This window comes from Telmatherina bonti (assembly GCF_933228915.1).
Source record: "Telmatherina bonti genome assembly, chromosome: 14".
In the NCBI taxonomy this organism is placed as follows: Eukaryota; Metazoa; Chordata; class Actinopteri; order Atheriniformes; family Telmatherinidae; genus Telmatherina; species Telmatherina bonti.
Window position 1 is genome coordinate 7,957,064 of NC_136612.1, and position 18,719 is coordinate 7,975,782.

Below are 18,719 nucleotides of genomic sequence, written 5' to 3' on the forward strand. Positions count from 1 at the left end.
TTTTTATTTGTAAAAGTTGTAAATAAACAGACATGATGCTGGAAACAGAAAACTAACATTTATATAAAGAGAAGGCAGCAATGAATAGGCAGAAATCAGGACACATCTTCGTCTTCTCAGGACAACACTGGCACATAAACACGACTCAGACATGGCTGCTCGGCCGTAAGGTCACATGTTCAGAAAGCACATCATCATACGTTCAGAAGATGGACAAACAGACAGATAATGACTGAAACGGCACAAACAATCAGCAGCTGAAGTTTTAACAACATAATAAACAGACAATCTGTTTTTCATGGAGGAAAAACCTTCAACTGCTTGTTTCAGACTGGATTAAATGAATAAAGCGTCTGAGACAGAAGCAGAGATGGGTTAGTGTCCTACAACACATCCTTAAACCAGAATCCCAGAACAGACAGCTGGACCACAAGCAAGTTTACTAGAAAACCTTCAATCCGACGGATACAGATAGTTTGTCTTTAAAAAAAACTGCCCTGATAACTCTGAATTTTGTTTTCCCCATTACCAATAACACCGTTTCACACTAGAAAAACTCAGAAAACACTGATTTCTGGATGATTCCTGGAATTCAAAGCCCTGGAATTTCATATATCTAAATAATGAAAAACCCAAATTATCAAAGAGATCTTTATATGAATCTCTCCTTTAAAAAGAAAGTTTGTTCAGCACAACACAGAAACCAGACCATCAATCTGCTGCTTTAATGCCGGACAAGTTAAAAACACACAAAAGTCCTGGAATTCGTTATTCTGTCCAAACTGTCCTGAGACGGCTTAAATCAACTGGAATGAACTGGAATCAAACAGAACAAACTGGAACCACTGAGCAGGAAAAAACTAAGATGAATTCAAGTGAAGTGAATTTTAACTGAGTTTAATCAAACTAAGTTATTTACAACAGAAAAGATCAAAACAGAGCTGAATGGAACTGAACACAATTTCAGCTCTATTGACTTGAATTGATGTTTTAAATTGAGATTTGTGGTCTTTTGGTTGGTAGTCCTCCCACCCCCACATCCCGGTCTGAGCTTGTAGGCACAGCGGTGCTCTGTGCTAAACGCCACATGCTAACACTTCATGGTGTCCTGTTAGCATGCTAACTCTGCTACAACTAGCAGGTCCAGCTGAGACGATGGGAACATTTCTGTTAAGCTCCATCATCGCGTCAGGTCTGAATAACGTGGCAAAAATCATCTGAAGCGTCAGCGCTGAGTCACAGAAGCTAAAGCAGCTAGCCTGATACTCTGTAAGGAACTAGCTTCACTTTTTCTTTCAATAAACGACTAAATCCTGCATATTCCAGGGAAATTCTGCAGGATACAGTTAACTACAACAGTTTAAAGTCCTTCATGGTTATTAACCTATAAATAGCAAAACACATTTCTCATAAACAAACCGGAGAAATCGTCTCTTCGTTTTTTATTCCGCCATGATGAACATGGAGGACATGGTGAACATGGTGGATTCAGTCTGGTCATGTGATCAGAGGAATCAGAACTGGTTGTGTCTGGTCTACAGGGGGGGCTGAATACAGGTGATCCACTGGTAGGACTGGATCTGGGACAACCAGAACACCACCCCACACACACTGTCATGTGCTTAAAGTGCAAGTTCATCAGAAACAGATCAGAAATTACTCCATTAATGTACATTTCTTCTGTCACCTTTTCTTCATCCCTCATCACACTCCTCTCTTCATGTTTCTAAGCTTCCCCTGTCCTTCCTCTCTACGATCCAGCCTCCTGTTCCTGTCCCAGAGCCTCCAGAAGCAGTCCCATGGGTGTCCTCTTCAGACCGATGCTCTCCAGCTTGTTCTCCAGCTTGTTCTTCAGGTTGCGCAGCCTTGTGGATGCGTGGATCAGAACCACTGAAAGAGACGGAGGAAGGAACGTTGGTTGGCATGGAAACGAGAAAGTACGGATTTATTCATGTGTGCGATGAATGATGGAGAAAACAAGAATAATCTGAGGCATGTTAAAAAAATCATTCAAGGTTTTTTTTATCCATCTCCACCATGGTTGTTATTCACAGTAATTAGTACTGTTTGCCAACCAAAAGGTACAAATGTGAACATAAACAACTGGTCAGAATTAAAAACAGAACTTAAACTAATGATTTTCATCATGGATACGGTGAAACTGCAGCAGTTAAAGGTGAAGCCGACACGGAAGTGTCAAACTGCAAATATCTGAAGAACGTTCCAACACCCACTAGAAATCCGTCAACCCACCAAATATTTACCAAAATCCACTTTTGTGGAAATGTCCACATGAAGCCTGTAACATGCAAACGAGGCGTGTCCGAATGAAAAGTTCATTTCAAGCCCTTAAACCAACGTCCTGGTAATTCTACCACACCAAGGATTGTGTCCTCGAGTCAACTGTTAAAGGGGGTCCAGCCTGGTACCGGAAGGAAAACAGGGTCCAGCCTGGTACCGGAAGGAAAACAGGGTCCAGCCTGGTACCGGAAGGAAAACAGGGTCCAGCCTGGTACCGGAAGGAAAACAGGGTCCAGCCTGGTACCGGAAGGAAAACAGGGTCCAGCCTGGTACCGGAAGGAAAACAGGGTCCAGCCTGGTACCGGAAGGAAAACAGGGTCCAGCCTGGTACCGGAAGGAAAACAGGGTCCAGCCCGGCACCGGAAGGAAAACAGGGTCCAACCTGGTACCGGAAGGAAAACAGGGTCCAGCCTGGTACCGGAAGGAAAACAGGGTCCAGCCTGGTACCGGAAGGAAAACAGGGTCCAACCCGGCACCGGAAGGAAAACAGGGTCCAGCCTGGTACTGGAAGGAAAACAGGGTCCAGCCCGGCACCGGAAGGAAAACAGGGTCCAGCCCGGTACCGGAAGGAAAACAGGGTCCAGCCTGGTACTGGAAGGAAAACAGGGTCCAGCCCGGTACCGGAAGGAAAACAGGGTCCAGCCCGGTACTGGAAGGAAAACAGGGTCCAGCCTGGTACCGGAAGGAAAACAGGGTCCAGCCTGGTACTGGAAGGAAAACAGGGTCCAGCCTGGTACTGGAAGGAAAACAGGGTCCAGCCTGGCACCGGAAGGAAAACAGGGTCCAGCCCGGCACCGGAAGGAAAACAGGGTCCAGCCTGGTACTGGAAGGAAAACAGGGTCCAGCCTGGTACCGGAAGGAAAACAGGGTCCAGCCTGGTACCGGAAGGAAAACAGGGTCCAGCCTGGTACCGGAAGGAAAACAGGGTCCAGCCTGGTACTGGAAGGAAAACAGGGTCCAGCCTGGTACCGGAAGGAAAACAGGGTCCAGCCTGGTACTGGAAGGAAAACAGGGTCCAGCCTGGTACCGGAAGGAAAACAGGGTCCAGCCTGGTACTGGAAGGAAAACAGGGTCCAGCCTGGTACCGGAAGGAAAACAGGGTCCAGCCTGGTACTGGAAGGAAAACAGGGTCCAGCCCGGCACCGGAAGGAAAACAGGGTCCAGCCTGGTACCGGAAGGAAAACAGGGTCCAGCCTGGTACCGGAAGGAAAACAGGGTCCAGCCTGGTACCGGAAGGAAAACAGGGTCCAGCCTGGTACCGGAAGGAAAACAGGGTCCAGCCTGGTACCGGAAGGAAAACAGGGTCCAGCCTGGTACCGGAAGGAAAACAGGGTCCAGCCCGGCACCGGAAGGAAAACAGGGTCCAGCCCGGCACCGGAAGGAAAACAGGGTCCAGCCCGGTACCGGAAGGAAAACAGGGTCCAGCCCGGTACTGGAAGGAAAACAGGGTCCAGCCCGGCACCGGAAGGAAAACAGGGTCCAGCCCGGCACCGGAAGGAAAACAGGGTCCAGCCCGGTACCGGAAGGAAAACAGGGTCCAGCCTGGTACCGGAAGGAAAACAGGGTCCAGCCTGGTACCGGAAGGAAAACAGGGTCCAGCCTGGTACCGGAAGGAAAACAGGGTCCAGCCCGGCACCGGAAGGAAAACAGGGTCCAGCCCGGTACCGGAAGGAAAACAGGGTCCAGCCTGGTACCGGAAGGAAAACAGGGTCCAGCCTGGTACCGGAAGGAAAACAGGGTCCAGCCCGGCACTGGAAGGAAAACAGGGTCCAGCCTGGTACCGGAAGGAAAACAGGGTCCAGCCCGGTACCGGAAGGAAAACAGGGTCCAGCCCGGTACCGGAAGGAAAACAGGGTCCAGCCTGGTACCGGAAGGAAAACAGGGTCCAGCCCGGCACCGGAAGGAAAACAGGGTCCAGCCCGGCACCGGAAGGAAAACAGGGTCCAGCCTGGTACTGGAAGGAAAACAGGGTCCAGCCCGGCACCGGAAGGAAAACAGGGTCCAGCCCGGCACCGGAAGGAAAACAGGGTCCAGCCTGGTACCGGAAGGAAAACAGGGTCCAGCCCGGCACCGGAAGGAAAACAGGGTCCAGCCCGGCACCGGAAGGAAAACAGGGTCCAGCCCGGCACTGGAAGGAAAACAGGGTCCAGCCCGGCACTGGAAGGAAAACAGGGTCCAGCCTGGTACCGGAAGGAAAACAGGGTCCAGCCCGGCACTGGAAGGAAAACAGGGTCCAGCCTGGCACCGGAAGGAAAACAGGGTCCAGCCTGGTACTGGAAGGAAAACAGGGTCCAGCCCGGCACCGGAAGGAAAACAGGGTCCAGCCCGGCACCGGAAGGAAAACAGGGTCCAGCCTGGTACTGGAAGGAAAACAGGGTCCAGCCCGGCACCGGAAGGAAAACAGGGTCCAGCCCGGTACCGGAAGGAAAACAGGGTCCAGCCCGGCACCGGAAGGAAAACAGGGTCCAGCCTGGTACTGGAAGGAAAACAGGGTCCAGCCCGGCACCGGAAGGAAAACAGGGTCCAGCCCGGCACCGGAAGGAAAACAGGGTCCAGCCTGGTACCGGAAGGAAAACAGGGTCCAGCCTGGCACCGGAAGGAAAACAGGGTCCAGCCTGGTACCGGAAGGAAAACAGGGTCCAGCCTGGTACCGGAAGGAAAACAGGGTCCAGCCTGGTACCGGAAGGAAAACAGGGTCCAGCCTGGTACCGGAAGGAAAACAGGGTCCAGCCTGGTACCGGAAGGAAAACAGGGTCCAGCCTGGTACTGGAAGGAAAACAGGGTCCAGCCTGGTACCGGAAGGAAAACAGGGTCCAGCCTGGCACCGGAAGGAAAACAGGGTCCAGCCCGGCACCGGAAGGAAAACAGGGTCCAGCCCGGCACCGGAAGGAAAACAGGGTCCAGCCTGGCACCGGAAGGAAAACAGGGTCCAGCCTGGCACCGGAAGGAAAACAGGGTCCAGCCCGGTACCGGAAGGAAAACAGGGTCCAGCCTGGCACCGGAAGGAAAACAGGGTCCAGCCTGGCACCGGAAGGAAAACAGGGTCCAGCCTGGTACCGGAAGGAAAACAGGGTCCAGCCCGGCACCGGAAGGAAAACAGGGTCCAGCCTGGTACCGGAAGGAAAACAGGGTCCAGCCTGGTACCGGAAGGAAAACAGGGTCCAGCCCGGCACCGGAAGGAAAACAGGGTCCAGCCCGGCACCGGAAGGAAAACAGGGTCCAGCCTGGTACCGGAAGGAAAACAGGGTCCAGCCTGGTACCGGAAGGAAAACAGGGTCCAGCCTGGTACCGGAAGGAAAACAGGGTCCAGCCTGGTACCGGAAGGAAAACAGGGTCCAGCCCGGCACCGGAAGGAAAACAGGGTCCAGCCTGGTACCGGAAGGAAAACAGGGTCCAGCCTGGCACCGGAAGGAAAACAGGGTCCAGCCTGGTACCGGAAGGAAAACAGGGTCCAGCCTGGTACCGGAAGGAAAACAGGGTCCAGCCTGGTACCGGAAGGAAAACAGGGTCCAGCCCGGTACCGGAAGGAAAACAGGGTCCAGCCCGGTACCGGAAGGAAAACAGGGTCCAGCCCGGCACCGGGAATAAACATGTTTACAGCAGGAATAAACATGTTTACAGCAGAAATAAACATGTTTACAGCAGGAATAAACATGTTTACAGCAGAAATAAACATGTTTACAGCCTGGTACAAAAATCCATTTTAGGTTTAATAGGTCAGGTTTATCTTCATGACAACTGTGGGGGGAGTGAATTTTTTTCTAACTCGCCCGTTTAAAAGTAATTTAATCTTGAAGTTTGGCATATTTAGGGGTGTGTACTTTTGATTGACAGGTACCTGATCTCCCGCTTCAAGCCAGAAGAACGTACAACAACCGCGGTTTTTAGCCGGTTAACAACGTGACTTAGCTTTAGCCCGTTTACCTCCGTTAGCTGGTTAGCTCCTGTTATCTCCAGGTTAGCTCGGTTAGCTCTTAGCTACAGAAAGCTCGGAGTTCGCTCGATGTCAATCATCCACCATGATGCTCACAGCCCCCCTCTCAGCTCCACCTCTTTGCCCATATTTGTATTTTCCGGGTGAGACGACGCGCATGCCCCTGCCAAGATGGCGACGGTATGGACCGCGCACCGAGCTTCAATTCAGCTCTTCAGAAACCTACGGGTGATGTCACGGAGGCTCCGCCCATCTTTTTATATACAGTCTATGGGTCCAACCCGGTACTGGAAGGAAAACGGGGTCCTACCCGGTACCGGGTGCTGATGCTGGCCAACATTTCCACAACACAAACATCAAGATGAACCATTCAGTCAGATTAAAGTCTGAATGTTTATTGATCACATGATTATTGATACGTCTCTACTGTACACAAACTCGATGCTTTGCTGAGGATGTAGCATCCTGCTGGTGTGTGTGTGTGTGTGTGTGTGTGTGTGTGTGTGTGTGTGTGTGTGTGTTGGTTGTCTGTCTTACTCAGGATGGGGAACGCTATCCCAAAGAGGAACACAGCCACTCCTCCCAACACAGACATGAAGAAATAACTGGCCAGGAGAATGGCCAGAACCGAAACAAATGGATGGTTTCTACGGAAACGACGAATGGGAGCTTGGTTCTCAGCGGCCCAGACGAAACCCAGGAATAACACGGTGACCACTGTCGCCCCGACAAATAGCTGGGTGGGCTGGAAATACCTGAAAGGAGAGTCACAGGAACAGCTGGGATGAAGAAAACATCCTGAAACACTGTGTGTGTGTGTGTGTGTGTGTGTGTGTGTAAGTGCTCTTCATGAACCATTTAAACTGTTTTGCACATAACTTGGGATATTTATAAATGTATGTTCAAACACACACACAAATATCTAAAAATTACACATTAAAATTCTACACCCATTGTTTGTCTTCAGCCTCACAAATCCAACAGTTTCATGTTCCAAAACACACATGCACGAATCATCACACGCGTGCACAAATCACCTGGTCAACACGGACACCGCTACATTTACCCACTATTCCATTTACAAGTAAACGAGGAGTTTCAAACCTTTTTAATGTAACTGGGAGCCTCACAGCTTCATGCGCACATGGTGCATTTGAGTGCTACAGGAAAACTGGGTCATCTGGATTTTCATATGAATTTTTCTCCATTTATTTCAAATGCTTATTAATATTATATCAGCTTATGACCAAAAGTAGAGAAACTAAAGCCTGTTCCATCCTCCACGAGAAGCGAGAACTTTTTTCTTGTTCTCGAGGCTCCGAGAAGAAAATGACGTCATTTTGTTCTCGCGGACGTGTTTGAAGACGGTTCTTGACACACCGGGCTGGCAGAACTTTTTTCTTGCGGGGCTGCGAGAAGTATCGTGTGATTGGTCGGACACTGGAGGTGGGCGTGGTTAACACAGAGAAAGCAGGAAGCGGAGTTGCTGCTTCCGTGTGTTTGCTGTTGCCGGCAAAACGGATTGTTTTGATAAAACAGCTGATCGAGGTGGTGAGAAAGTACCAACATTTTAACATGTGGCAATAAAACACTCGGACCCAGCCGCGTGCACGACCCGCCCTGCCGCGTGCACGACCCGCCCTGCCGCGTGCACGACCCGCCCTGCCGCGGACGAAGCTGCTCGTTAAATATGAAACTAGAAACTCGGAGAGCGGAAACCTCCACCAAGCACAATGTTAAAGAATCCTTTTAAAACATTCCTGGATCCAAACGGTGATCCGGATCACCACCAGAATTTAATCAGTTCTTCATTTTTACATTTGCAACAACTCTTGAATATTTATAAAAATCCCTCCGTAACCTTTTAAGTTATCTTAAGCAAAAAGACGCCGGGGAAAACAACCTCCTCGGCGGAGGTAACAACCGGGTTCATTGCACATAAAGCAGACATCGCCCCCCCGCAGTGATCCCTCCCCGCTGCAGACCTGCTTCTCCTGGAGGATGTATGGACCTGCCGAACAAGACGTTTTTTCTTGCTCTTGCAGCCTCGAGAACAAGAACTCAGTTCTTGCTTCTCGTGGAGGATGTAACAGGCGTAACTAACTAACAGGAGGTACAACATCTGCTCCCATCCAGACAACATCTCTTTCAGGGAAGACCTTGCAGATTTCAGCAGGACCATGCTGGACCACATCCTGCATCCATTACATCTATTAGGAAGGAAATCAGTAATAAACTTAACACTACTAGTGCTATTTCATCTGCATCAGCCTTAGAGACGTCTTTAGAAGCTGATTGTCATTTGGACCGTTTCTTGCCTGTACAGCTCTCCGAGTCAACCAACATAATCGCTTCATCTAAACCTTCAACCTGTGTTTTAGACCCCATCCCAACCAGATTATTCAAGGAAATATGTTTCTGAATCAATACATCTGTACTAGACCTGATCAATTCATCTAATAGGATATGTACCTCAATATTTTAAGACAGCTGTAATTAAACCGTTGCTTAAAAAACCAACTCTGGATCCAGGAGTTTTAGCTAATTATAGACCATTATCTAATCTCCCATTCTTGTCTAAAATTCTTGAGAAAACAGTTTCAACCCAACTATGTTCCTATCTGAGCAGAAACAATCTGAAGAGTTTCAGTCAGGATTTAGAGCTCATCATAGCACAGAGACAGCACTGGTGAAAGTCTAATGATCTTCTCATGGCCTCAGATAAAGGACTTCTGTCTGGACTCATTCTTTTAGATCTCAGTTCTGCATTCGACACTATTGATGACAATATTCTGCTACAGAGGCTGGAACATGTTATTGGGATTAAAGGGACCGCATTAGACTGGTTCCAGTCATATTTATCTGATATATTTCAGTTTGTAAATGTAAATGATGAGTCTTCCTCACACACCAGGGTAAGTCATGGAGTTCCTCAGGGTTCTGTGCTTGGACCAATACTTTTCACATTATACATGCTTCCCTTAGGAAATATCACCAGGCAGCATGGTATAAATTTTCATTGCTATGCAGATGACACTCAGATCTACCTCTCCATGAAGTCAGATGAAACCAATCAGTTTCTTAGATTACAAAGATGTCTTACAGACATCAAGACCTGGATGAGTCTGAATTTTCTCCTTTTAAACTCAGACAAGACAGAGGTCGTTATATTCAGGCCTGAAAAACTTAGAACGAAATTATCCAGTAATGTAATTATTCTGGAAGGCATTAATCTGGCCTCCAGTACCACTGTGAGAAATCTTGGAGTCATTATTGACCAGGACTTGTCTTTTAGCTCACATTTAAAACAGGTTTCTCGAACCGCCTTCTTTCTGCATAATATTGCTAAAATTAGGAGCATCTTGTCTCAGAAAGATGCAGAAAAATGAGTCCATGCCTTTATTACTTCCAGACTGGATTACTGCAATTCCTTATTTATGGGTTGTCCCAAATATGCCCTGAAAAGCCTCCAGCTGATCCAAAATGCTGCAGCGAGGGTTCTGATGAGGACTAGCAGGAGAGATCATGTTTCACCAGTTTTAGCCTCTCTACACTGGCTCCCTGTTAAATCCAGGATAAAGTTTAAAATTATTCTCCTCACATATAAAGCTCTCCATGACCAAGCTCCATTGTACATAAAAGATCTTATAGTTCCATATATTCCAAATAGAGCACTTTGCTCTCAGACTGCAGGTTTACTGGTGGTTCCCAGAGTCTCAAAGAGTACTATGGGAGGAAGGGCCTTTAGCTATCAGGCTCCTCTCTTATGGAACCAGTTCCCACCGTGGGTTCGGGAGGCAGACTCCCTCCACACCTTTAAGATGGAGCTGAAAACCTTCCTTTTCCATGATTCTTATAGTTAGGATATGAGCATCTCCTGAGTTGGAGTCTGCATGTACGGGACCCAACTGTCCAGGTTCTGCTCATTGCTCTTATAGTTATGGGTAGTCTAGCCATCCATTACTTATGTAGCAATGGGGATGTTACCTGATGCACTGAGAAGTACCTCGCTCTATTTCTCTAATATATTAATGGATAAATAGATGCCAATATTGCCGTCTCTAACTTATTTCTCCTTTTTTCCACAGGTCTTCCTGAATAAGTGCAGTTGTACCATCCAGAACAGGAACAACGTTCTGGATACCACCATCCAGAACGGGAACAACATTCTGGATACTACCATCCAGAACAGGAACAACACTCTGGATACAACCATCCAGAACAGGAACAACATTCTGGATACAACCATCCAGAACAGGAACAACATTCTGGATACAACCATCCAGAACAGGAACAACACTCTGGATACTATCATCCAGAACGGGAACAACATCCTGGATACTATCATCCAGAACGGGAACAACATCCTGGATACTACCATCCAGAACAGGAACAACACTCTGGATACAACCATCCAGAACAGGAACAACATTCTGGATACAACCATCCAGAACGGGAACAACATTCTGGATACTACCATCCAGAACAGGAACAACGTTCTGGATGGGAACAACGTTCTGGATACTACCATCCAGAACAGGAACAACATTCTGGATACTACCATCCAGAACAGGAACAACGTTCTGGATACTACCATCCAGAACAGGAACAACATTCTGGATACTACCATCCAGAACAGGAACAACATTCTGGATACTACCATCCAGAACGGGAACAACATTCTGGATACAACCATCCAGAACGGGAACAACATTCTGGATACAACCATCCAGAACGGGAACAACATTCTGGATACTACCATCCAGAACGGGAACAACATTCTGGATACAACCATCCAGAACGGGAACAACGTTCTGGATACTACCATCCAGAACAGGAACAACATTCTGGATACTACCATCCAGAACAGGAACAACATTCTGGATACTACCATCCAGAACGGGAACAACATTCTGGATACAACCATCCAGAACGGGAACAACATTCTGGATACAACCATCCAGAACGGGAACAACATTCTGGATACAACCATCCAGAACGGGAACAACATTCTGGATACAACCATCCAGAACGGGAACAACATTCTGGATACAACCATCCAGAACGGGAACAACATTCTGGATACTACCATCCAGAACGGGAACAACATTCTGGATACTACCATCCAGAACGGGAACAACATTCTGGATACAACCATCCAGAACAGGAACAACATTCTGGATACAACCATCCAGAACGGGAACAACATTCTGGATACTACCATCCAGAACAGGAACAACGTTCTGGATGGGAACAACGTTCTGGATACTACCATCCAGAACAGGAACAACGTTCTGGATGGGAACAACGTTCTGGATACTACCATCCAGAACGGGAACAACATTCTGGATACTACCATCCAGAACAGGAACAACGTTCTGGATGGGAACAACGTTCTGGATACTACCATCCAGAACAGGAACAACGTTCTGGATGGGAACAACGTTCTGGATACTACCATCCAGAACGGGAACAACATTCTGGATACTACCATCCAGAACAGGAACAACGTTCTGGATGGGAACAACGTTCTGGATACAACCATCCAGAACGGGAACAACATTCTGGATACTACCATCCAGAACGGGAACAACATTCTGGATACAACCATCCAGAACGGGAACAACGTTCTGGATACTACCATCCAGAACAGGAAAAAAAGGTGGTCATTTTCATTATTGCAAACGGATATATAAACATGTAACAAACACACAAACAGGACGGAGATACAACAGCGGCTCGTGCTGACCGCTGTCGTCAGTCGGTTACCGAGATGTTTGCGCAAAGACGCAGAGGCTGCGCTCTGACCGCAGCCAGCAGGGATGATGTGCGGAGAGAGGGGAGCAGGACCGGAGAGCAGAACTCACCCCACGATGAGCAGAAAGGCCAGAGCAGACAGGAAGTAGTTGCTCTGGTAGTACAGCAGGTTGTTGATCATGCGGTTGTTCCAGCGGTCCAGGTCCCGCGGGTCCGGCACGGAGAACCGGGCCGAGCTCAGGACAAAGTCGTCCCAACTCCGGACGGGAGGCGGCTGCACGCCTGACATCTTTTCCCAACGAGAAAGGAAGCTGGTTTCCCACAATGCAACACGGGAGGAGGAGGATAAGGGAAATGCGCGTGCCCGATCCTCGGAGTGCGCGTATCCTGACAGTGATTTCAGAACTCAATGACTATAAAAACAGATGACAGAAAAATAAATAAATAAATCCATAACTAAACGAGGAAATCTAACGACAAGTAAATAAAACTATGAATAAATGAGAAAATATGGACATGAAATTATAAAATATAAATAAACAAGGAAATACACAGAAAAAATGCAATAAATTATTAATTGGCACACCTTCACAATCACACTTTTTATTTGGATCCTGGTATATGTGCTTGGAAAGTCACATCGTTTGGGGAATCGTGAATGTACAAATGAATTTCTGATTTGCAGCAAATAATCGGACTACAAATGCAGGTTCTGGTCCGCTTCCAGCTGAAACCAAAGCAAAGTGTACTGTGTGTGCAGTGTAAAGCATCATGGGTAAACACATCTACAACACATGCATGTGGTACTATAGGTGGCTCTGGATGCGATAAATGTCTCACGGTCAGACATGGGACAACTTGGGAAAAGTTCAGTGTTCTGATGCGCCACCGTATTTACCTGTTACCTTCTAGAAACCAGAGTTGTCTTGCATGAACCAACAGTTGAGCCCTGTTTCTTTGTCGTTGATTGTCTCGGTATCTCCTTCAGTGATTCTTGCTGCATCGCCTCCTCTGGAGGGGAGTGGAATACGTTATGTAAAAGTCCCAATCCGTCTAGAAGGGCAGTGTGAACGCAGTCTTGGAAACGAGAACCAGGAAGGGCAGCTGTTTTCCCAGACCGGTTGGGCCGGAGAGGACAGGAAGGGTCAACAAGCAGCATAACTCTGATCCGGGGATCCTGGGGTTTTGTTATTTCAGGCAGAGTTCAGAAAACTCTGAGTTTCACAGACAGAGTTTAGCTGGACTCTGTGTCAGTTACCAAGGTAACATACTCTGTGAGACTAACCTGTTCACTGGCGCGTTTAAACCCAGTAACTTACCCAGTATCCTCTTCTGCTGCACATTCAGATTGAACCAAATCTGTCATGGTTTGGATTTCTTGTGTCTTTTTCGTTCCGGTATCATTTTGAAGCGTTCCATATTTAGTTCCCTCATCTCTAGTTCCTGTTTTATTTTGAAGTGTTTCATGTTTAGTTCCCTCATCTCTAGTTCCTGTTTTATTTTGAAGTGTTTCATGTTTAGTTCCCTCATCTCTAGTTCCTGTTTTATTTTGAAGTGTTTCATGTTTAGTTCCCTCATCTCTAGTTCCTGTTTTATTTTGAAGTGTTTCATGTTTAGTTCCCTCATCTCTAGTTTCCTGTTTTATTTTGAAGTGTTCTATGTTTAGTTCCCTCATCTCTAGTTTCCTTTTTTTTAAGTGTTCCATGTTTTTTTGTTTGTTTGTTTTTCTTTTTTTGTTTTTTTATTTTACCAACTTTATTCAAGTTCACATGAGAATTACAAAATAACGACAAAAATGAGAACACAGAACACGGGGGCCACATACAGAAAAGGAGAAAGTTTTCTTTCCAATAGAAGGAAATAAAGGCAAAAAATAAATAAATTAATTAATTAATAAAGAATAAAGAGCACAAAGAGATGTATTACAAATTATGCATTACAAAGATTTACAACAAAAAAAACCTTATTTATAGAGTCAAATATTTGTTGATTAAGGCAGTTGTTTTCATAGCTTTAGAATTCTTTGAATCTTTTATGGAGATTGAGTATTTCCTAATATTATAAATAAAAACAGGTAAATAAGGCTTACAAATAGAGAATTTAAATTTATGGAGGTAGAATTTAGCCAAGATGAAGTTTAAGTTGATCAAAAATAAATAACTGTTTTCTTTATGATCATAGAAACCAAATACAATATTCTTGAATGAAAAAGAAAAGTCAGAAAGAAGATTGTTTTGCAAGAAATTAAGGAGATGGGACCAGAATGTTTCAACATAGGAGCAAGTCCAAAACATATGAGTCAAAGTTTCAGGAAAACTACCACAAAAAGAGCAGCTGGTGTCCAGATCCTTTTTAAATCTTTGTGAAATAAAGGTCTTTACTGGATAATATTTGTAAAGTATTTTAATAGAAATTTCTCTTACTTTATTGTTCAAAATAAATTTTCTGAAGTTCAGGCCACCAACTTCAGAGAAAATATATGAGGGGATGATATTCCATATAGCAGAAGGATTTTGGATAAAGTATTTTAACCAATTGATTTTGAATGTGTTGTTAAGGGTTGTGAAGTCGAGGAAGTTCATACCACCACAGTCTGTAGAATTTAAAAGTACAGATTTCTTAATCTGGGTGTACCCTGCCTGTCGCCCAAAGCCATCTTAGATAGGCTCCAGCTGCCTTCCAGCGACCCTGAATTGGATTAAGCGGTTCAGAAAATGAATGAGTGAGATTTCTTAATCTAATGTGTCTTTTTTTTTTTCCAAACAAAGTCTAAGAGCATTCTGTCAACTTTTTTAAGCATGCAGTTATCTACATGGAGGCACTGAGCTGCGTATGATAACCTAGATAGACCTTCAGTTTTTTAGATAAGAACTTTTCCTTTAAATGATAAATCTCTCTGAAGCCACAGGTTCAGCTTTTTTGGAGTATTTTCTATCCGTGAGGAAAAATTTACAGAGCATCTCAGTTTAGGATCCTTAATTATAGTGATTCCTAAATAGGTAACTTGATTTTTGATTGGTATATCACAAATAGAGGTGGCAACAGATTCTTTGATTGACATGAGTTCGCATTTATTGAGATTTAGACGGAGACCTGAGGCTTCAGAGAATTCATTGATGAGATTTAGAGCAGCAGATATTTGAGAGGCATCTTGTAAAAACAGGGTCGTATCATCAGCCAGTTGACTGATGACAAGCTGCCTGCCTATGATGTTAATGCCACTTAAAGACCTTTGTGAGATGTAGCTGGCGAGAGACTGGGCTGCAACTAAGAATAAATAAGGGGATATTGGGCATCCTTGTCTGACACCCCGAGATAATTTGAATCGGTGTGAGGTTCCATATATCAGTTTGATAGAACTATTATTATCATTATACAGTGTTTAGACTGCTCTGCAGAAGTCAGGACCAAAGCCATCATTTTCTAAAACTTTAAAGATGAAGTTGTGTTCAATGGAATCAAAGGCTTTCTGGAAGTCGAGGAATAAGATAAAACCGTCTGTTTCAATGAGGTCGATGTAATCTAGCAGGTCTAATACAAGCCTAATATTATTCACAATATGTCGATTTTTCATAAAGCCAGATTGCATTTCATCAATAATCGAGTGAAGGACATGTTTCATCCTGTTTGCAAGAATTAGAGCTAGAATCTTATAATCATTATTTAAAAGTGTCATGGGTTGCCAGTTATCAATTAAAAGAGGGTCTTTTTTAGGTTTAGGGAGTAAGGAAATAATACCTTGGGTTATAGAGGGTGGGAGCGTTCCGTTAGTTATACTTTCATTATAAACCTCTGTTAGAAAAGGGGATAGTTGCTCAATAAAGCATTTATAAAACTCTGCTGTTAGTCTGTCATTTCCGGGAGATTTATTGTTTTTAAGCTGTGGTATAGTTTGAGATACTTCAGTGGGAACGACGGGGCCATCACATGAAGATTTTTCATCTTCATTGAGAGTTCTGGAATAATTAATAGAGTCTAAAAATGAGGAAGCAGATTCATTGTTGTATCTTGATCTGTAAACATTTTCATAGAATTTTACACAGTGTTCTGAGATCTTTTTGGGGTCATCTGTTATTTCATTATTTATTTTGGGACGTTCAATATCATATTTTGATCTGTTTTTTTCCAAGCTGAAGAAATACGAAGAATCTCTCCTTCTTCCATCCATTTACTGCGAGATCTTATAAAAGCACCTTCAGCCTTCCGTTTATAAATGTCATCTAATTGGTTCAGAAACTTGTTGTACACACATTTGTCAGCATCTGATAAGTTTGTCTGTTGAGCTAAGGATGATAGTCAGAAAAGAACATCAGCTTCTTCAGCCCTTCTATTTTTAGCCAGTCTTGTACCATAATTTCTTAAAAATTTACCAATGCATAATACCCAGTTAAGTCCAAACTTGTTATCTGCTTTGGATTTGGACCAGAACTTCTCAATTAGGTTACAGATTATCGTAAGTACTTCTTTTGATTTCAGGAGGGAATTATTTGTTTCCACAATGAGGCTTTTTTAATTGTATCAGAAGCAAAGGTGATAGCGATGTTGATTCATCTATGATCTGTAAGGGGACATATGATGAAACTGGTTGAAATATTATAGTTTATGAGGCACGTGGAAAGTAACCAATAATCAATTCTGTACTTCCTCGTGTTATCTTTATTGGACCATGTAAAACTATTAATAGCTGGGTTCTGTTTTCTCCATATATCTATAAGACCAAATCTTTTCTTAAAAACTTTAAGTCTGGAGTTTACAGAGACTGTGTTTCTTGGAAGCCATCTGTCTATCCTATTATCCAAAGCTAGATTGAAATCCCCACCTAATATTAATGCAGCTTTTCGGTGTTTATGAAGCCAGTAAGAAAGTTTATTTTCCAAAGAATCGAAAAAAGTATTTATTTCAGTTGAGGCATTATAGCCATATACATTGACTAATATGAATGTGGTCAGAGAATGAGATATTATTAATGAACAAAAATGACCCAAAAGATCAGGATCTGCGGCCAAGATTTTTCCTTCAAACCTGTTTTTAAGGATTCCAACACCAGCTGAGCAGTCTGAGCCATGAGCAAACCACACATCATTTCCCCATTGGATTTTCCAAAAACTAACATCAGTGAGAGAGTCAACTACGCCCTTAATAGAGTTGCAATTTTCTTTTACCGCGGATTCGACCTGAGCCATTCCTGCTAGGTATTCCTCCCGCATCTTTTCAATGCGTAGCATGACAGCTAACAGCCGGTTGAGTTTTGGGAGTCATGCTCGGCTTTGGTTTCTTTGCCGGACGGTTGTCGGGAGTAGGAGGCAGTTTTTTAGCGTAGCGGTGCATTACCTCGCGAATATCTCTGTTGCTATGTCCAATGTTCAACTACCACACTGGACCAGTCTTCCAAAATAGGTTGTAGTGAGCTGAAATATTAAAACACCAAAAATGGAAGAAAGTGACCTTTTATAGTTAGGTGTATGTACAAGAGATGGTTAAGTTCAGCAAATTTTACAATTAGAAGAGTTGTTAACAGAGCTTTGTTCTGGAGATGTTAAGCTGATGCCATCTTGGCTTTTTTCGTGTTCCATGTTTAGTTCCCTCATCTCTAGTTTCGTGTTTCCTGTTTTATTTTGAAGTGTTCCATGTTTAGTTCCCTCATCTCTAGTTTCGTGTTTCCTGTTTTATTTTGAAGTGTTCCATGTTTAGTTCCCTCATCTCTAGTTTCCTGTCCATTAGCTAACCTGGTTTGATTTTCTGATTCATTTCACCTGTTCCTGGTTACTCCCTCCATGTATTTATACAGCTTGCTTTCTGTTCTCCCTTGCTGGCTCATTATGCTTTTGATAGCTTCTTGTGATTTGATTTTGGTATTTTTTTTGGATGTTAACTACACCTTGATTCTGCATTCCTACCTCCCGTCCTGCATTTGGGTCCACACCACAACCTCCTTGTGACACAAATCGCTGATCAGATGGAACACTTTTTGTAGAGACATCGAGTGCAAATCGTTGGCAGGAATCTCCATCGGGCTGATCAGACCTCGTTTAGACAGTTCATCATTTTCGCTGATTTTCTGTTTGAGTATTTTCGCTTCACCCTGCAGTCCATTATTTACCTGAATAATACTATCAGCCTTCATTTAACATGACAAAATTCACCTTATGAACAAAATATTTGTGTTCCAGTTATTTATTTTTATGTGTTGCAGTTTTCTGTACAATACTGGTGATGAGCAGCATGTTTGCTTGGTAATCATATTGATTCATAAGAATTGTTGTGATCTTCCAGATTCAATTCAGCTTTATTTGTATAGCGCCACGTCACAACAATGTTGTCACAGAGCACATTACATGCACGAATCAACATACACATCATTTTGAGCCAATTCATACATAAATAGAAACCAGCTGATTGCATCGAGTCATGACTTCGATCCAATCCCCCATCCTGAGCTGCATGCGGCGACAGTGGGAAGGAAAAAACTCCCCTTTAACAGGAAGAAAACCTCCTGCAGAACCCGGCTCAGGGAGGGCAGCCATCTGCCTCGACTGGTTGGGGTGGAGAGGACAGGAAAGACAGATCAACATGTACAACTGCACTTATTCAGGAAGACCTGCGGAAAAAAGGAGAAATAAGTTAGAGACGGCAATATTGTCATATATTTATACATTAATATATTAGAGAAATAGAGCGAGGTACTTCTCAGTGCATCAGGTAACATCCCCATTGCTACATAAGTAAT

The 18,719-nt window shown here is 44.6% G+C and overlaps 1 protein-coding gene across 1 annotated transcript; it reads right to left on the reverse strand.

Annotated features, from left to right (window-relative positions):
- Positions 1 to 44: 44 nt before the first annotated feature.
- praf2 (PRA1 domain family, member 2) lies at positions 45 to 12,281 on the reverse strand (the record flags this gene model as incomplete). Its single annotated transcript, XM_079252278.1, has 3 exons — positions 45 to 1,890; positions 6,773 to 6,990; positions 12,103 to 12,281. The coding sequence occupies 3 exons, from the start codon at positions 12,279 to 12,281 to the stop codon at positions 1,751 to 1,753; spliced, it is 537 nt and encodes a 178-aa protein (XP_079108404.1). The 3' UTR covers positions 45 to 1,750.
- Between the last annotated feature and the right edge of the window lie 6,438 nt (positions 12,282 to 18,719).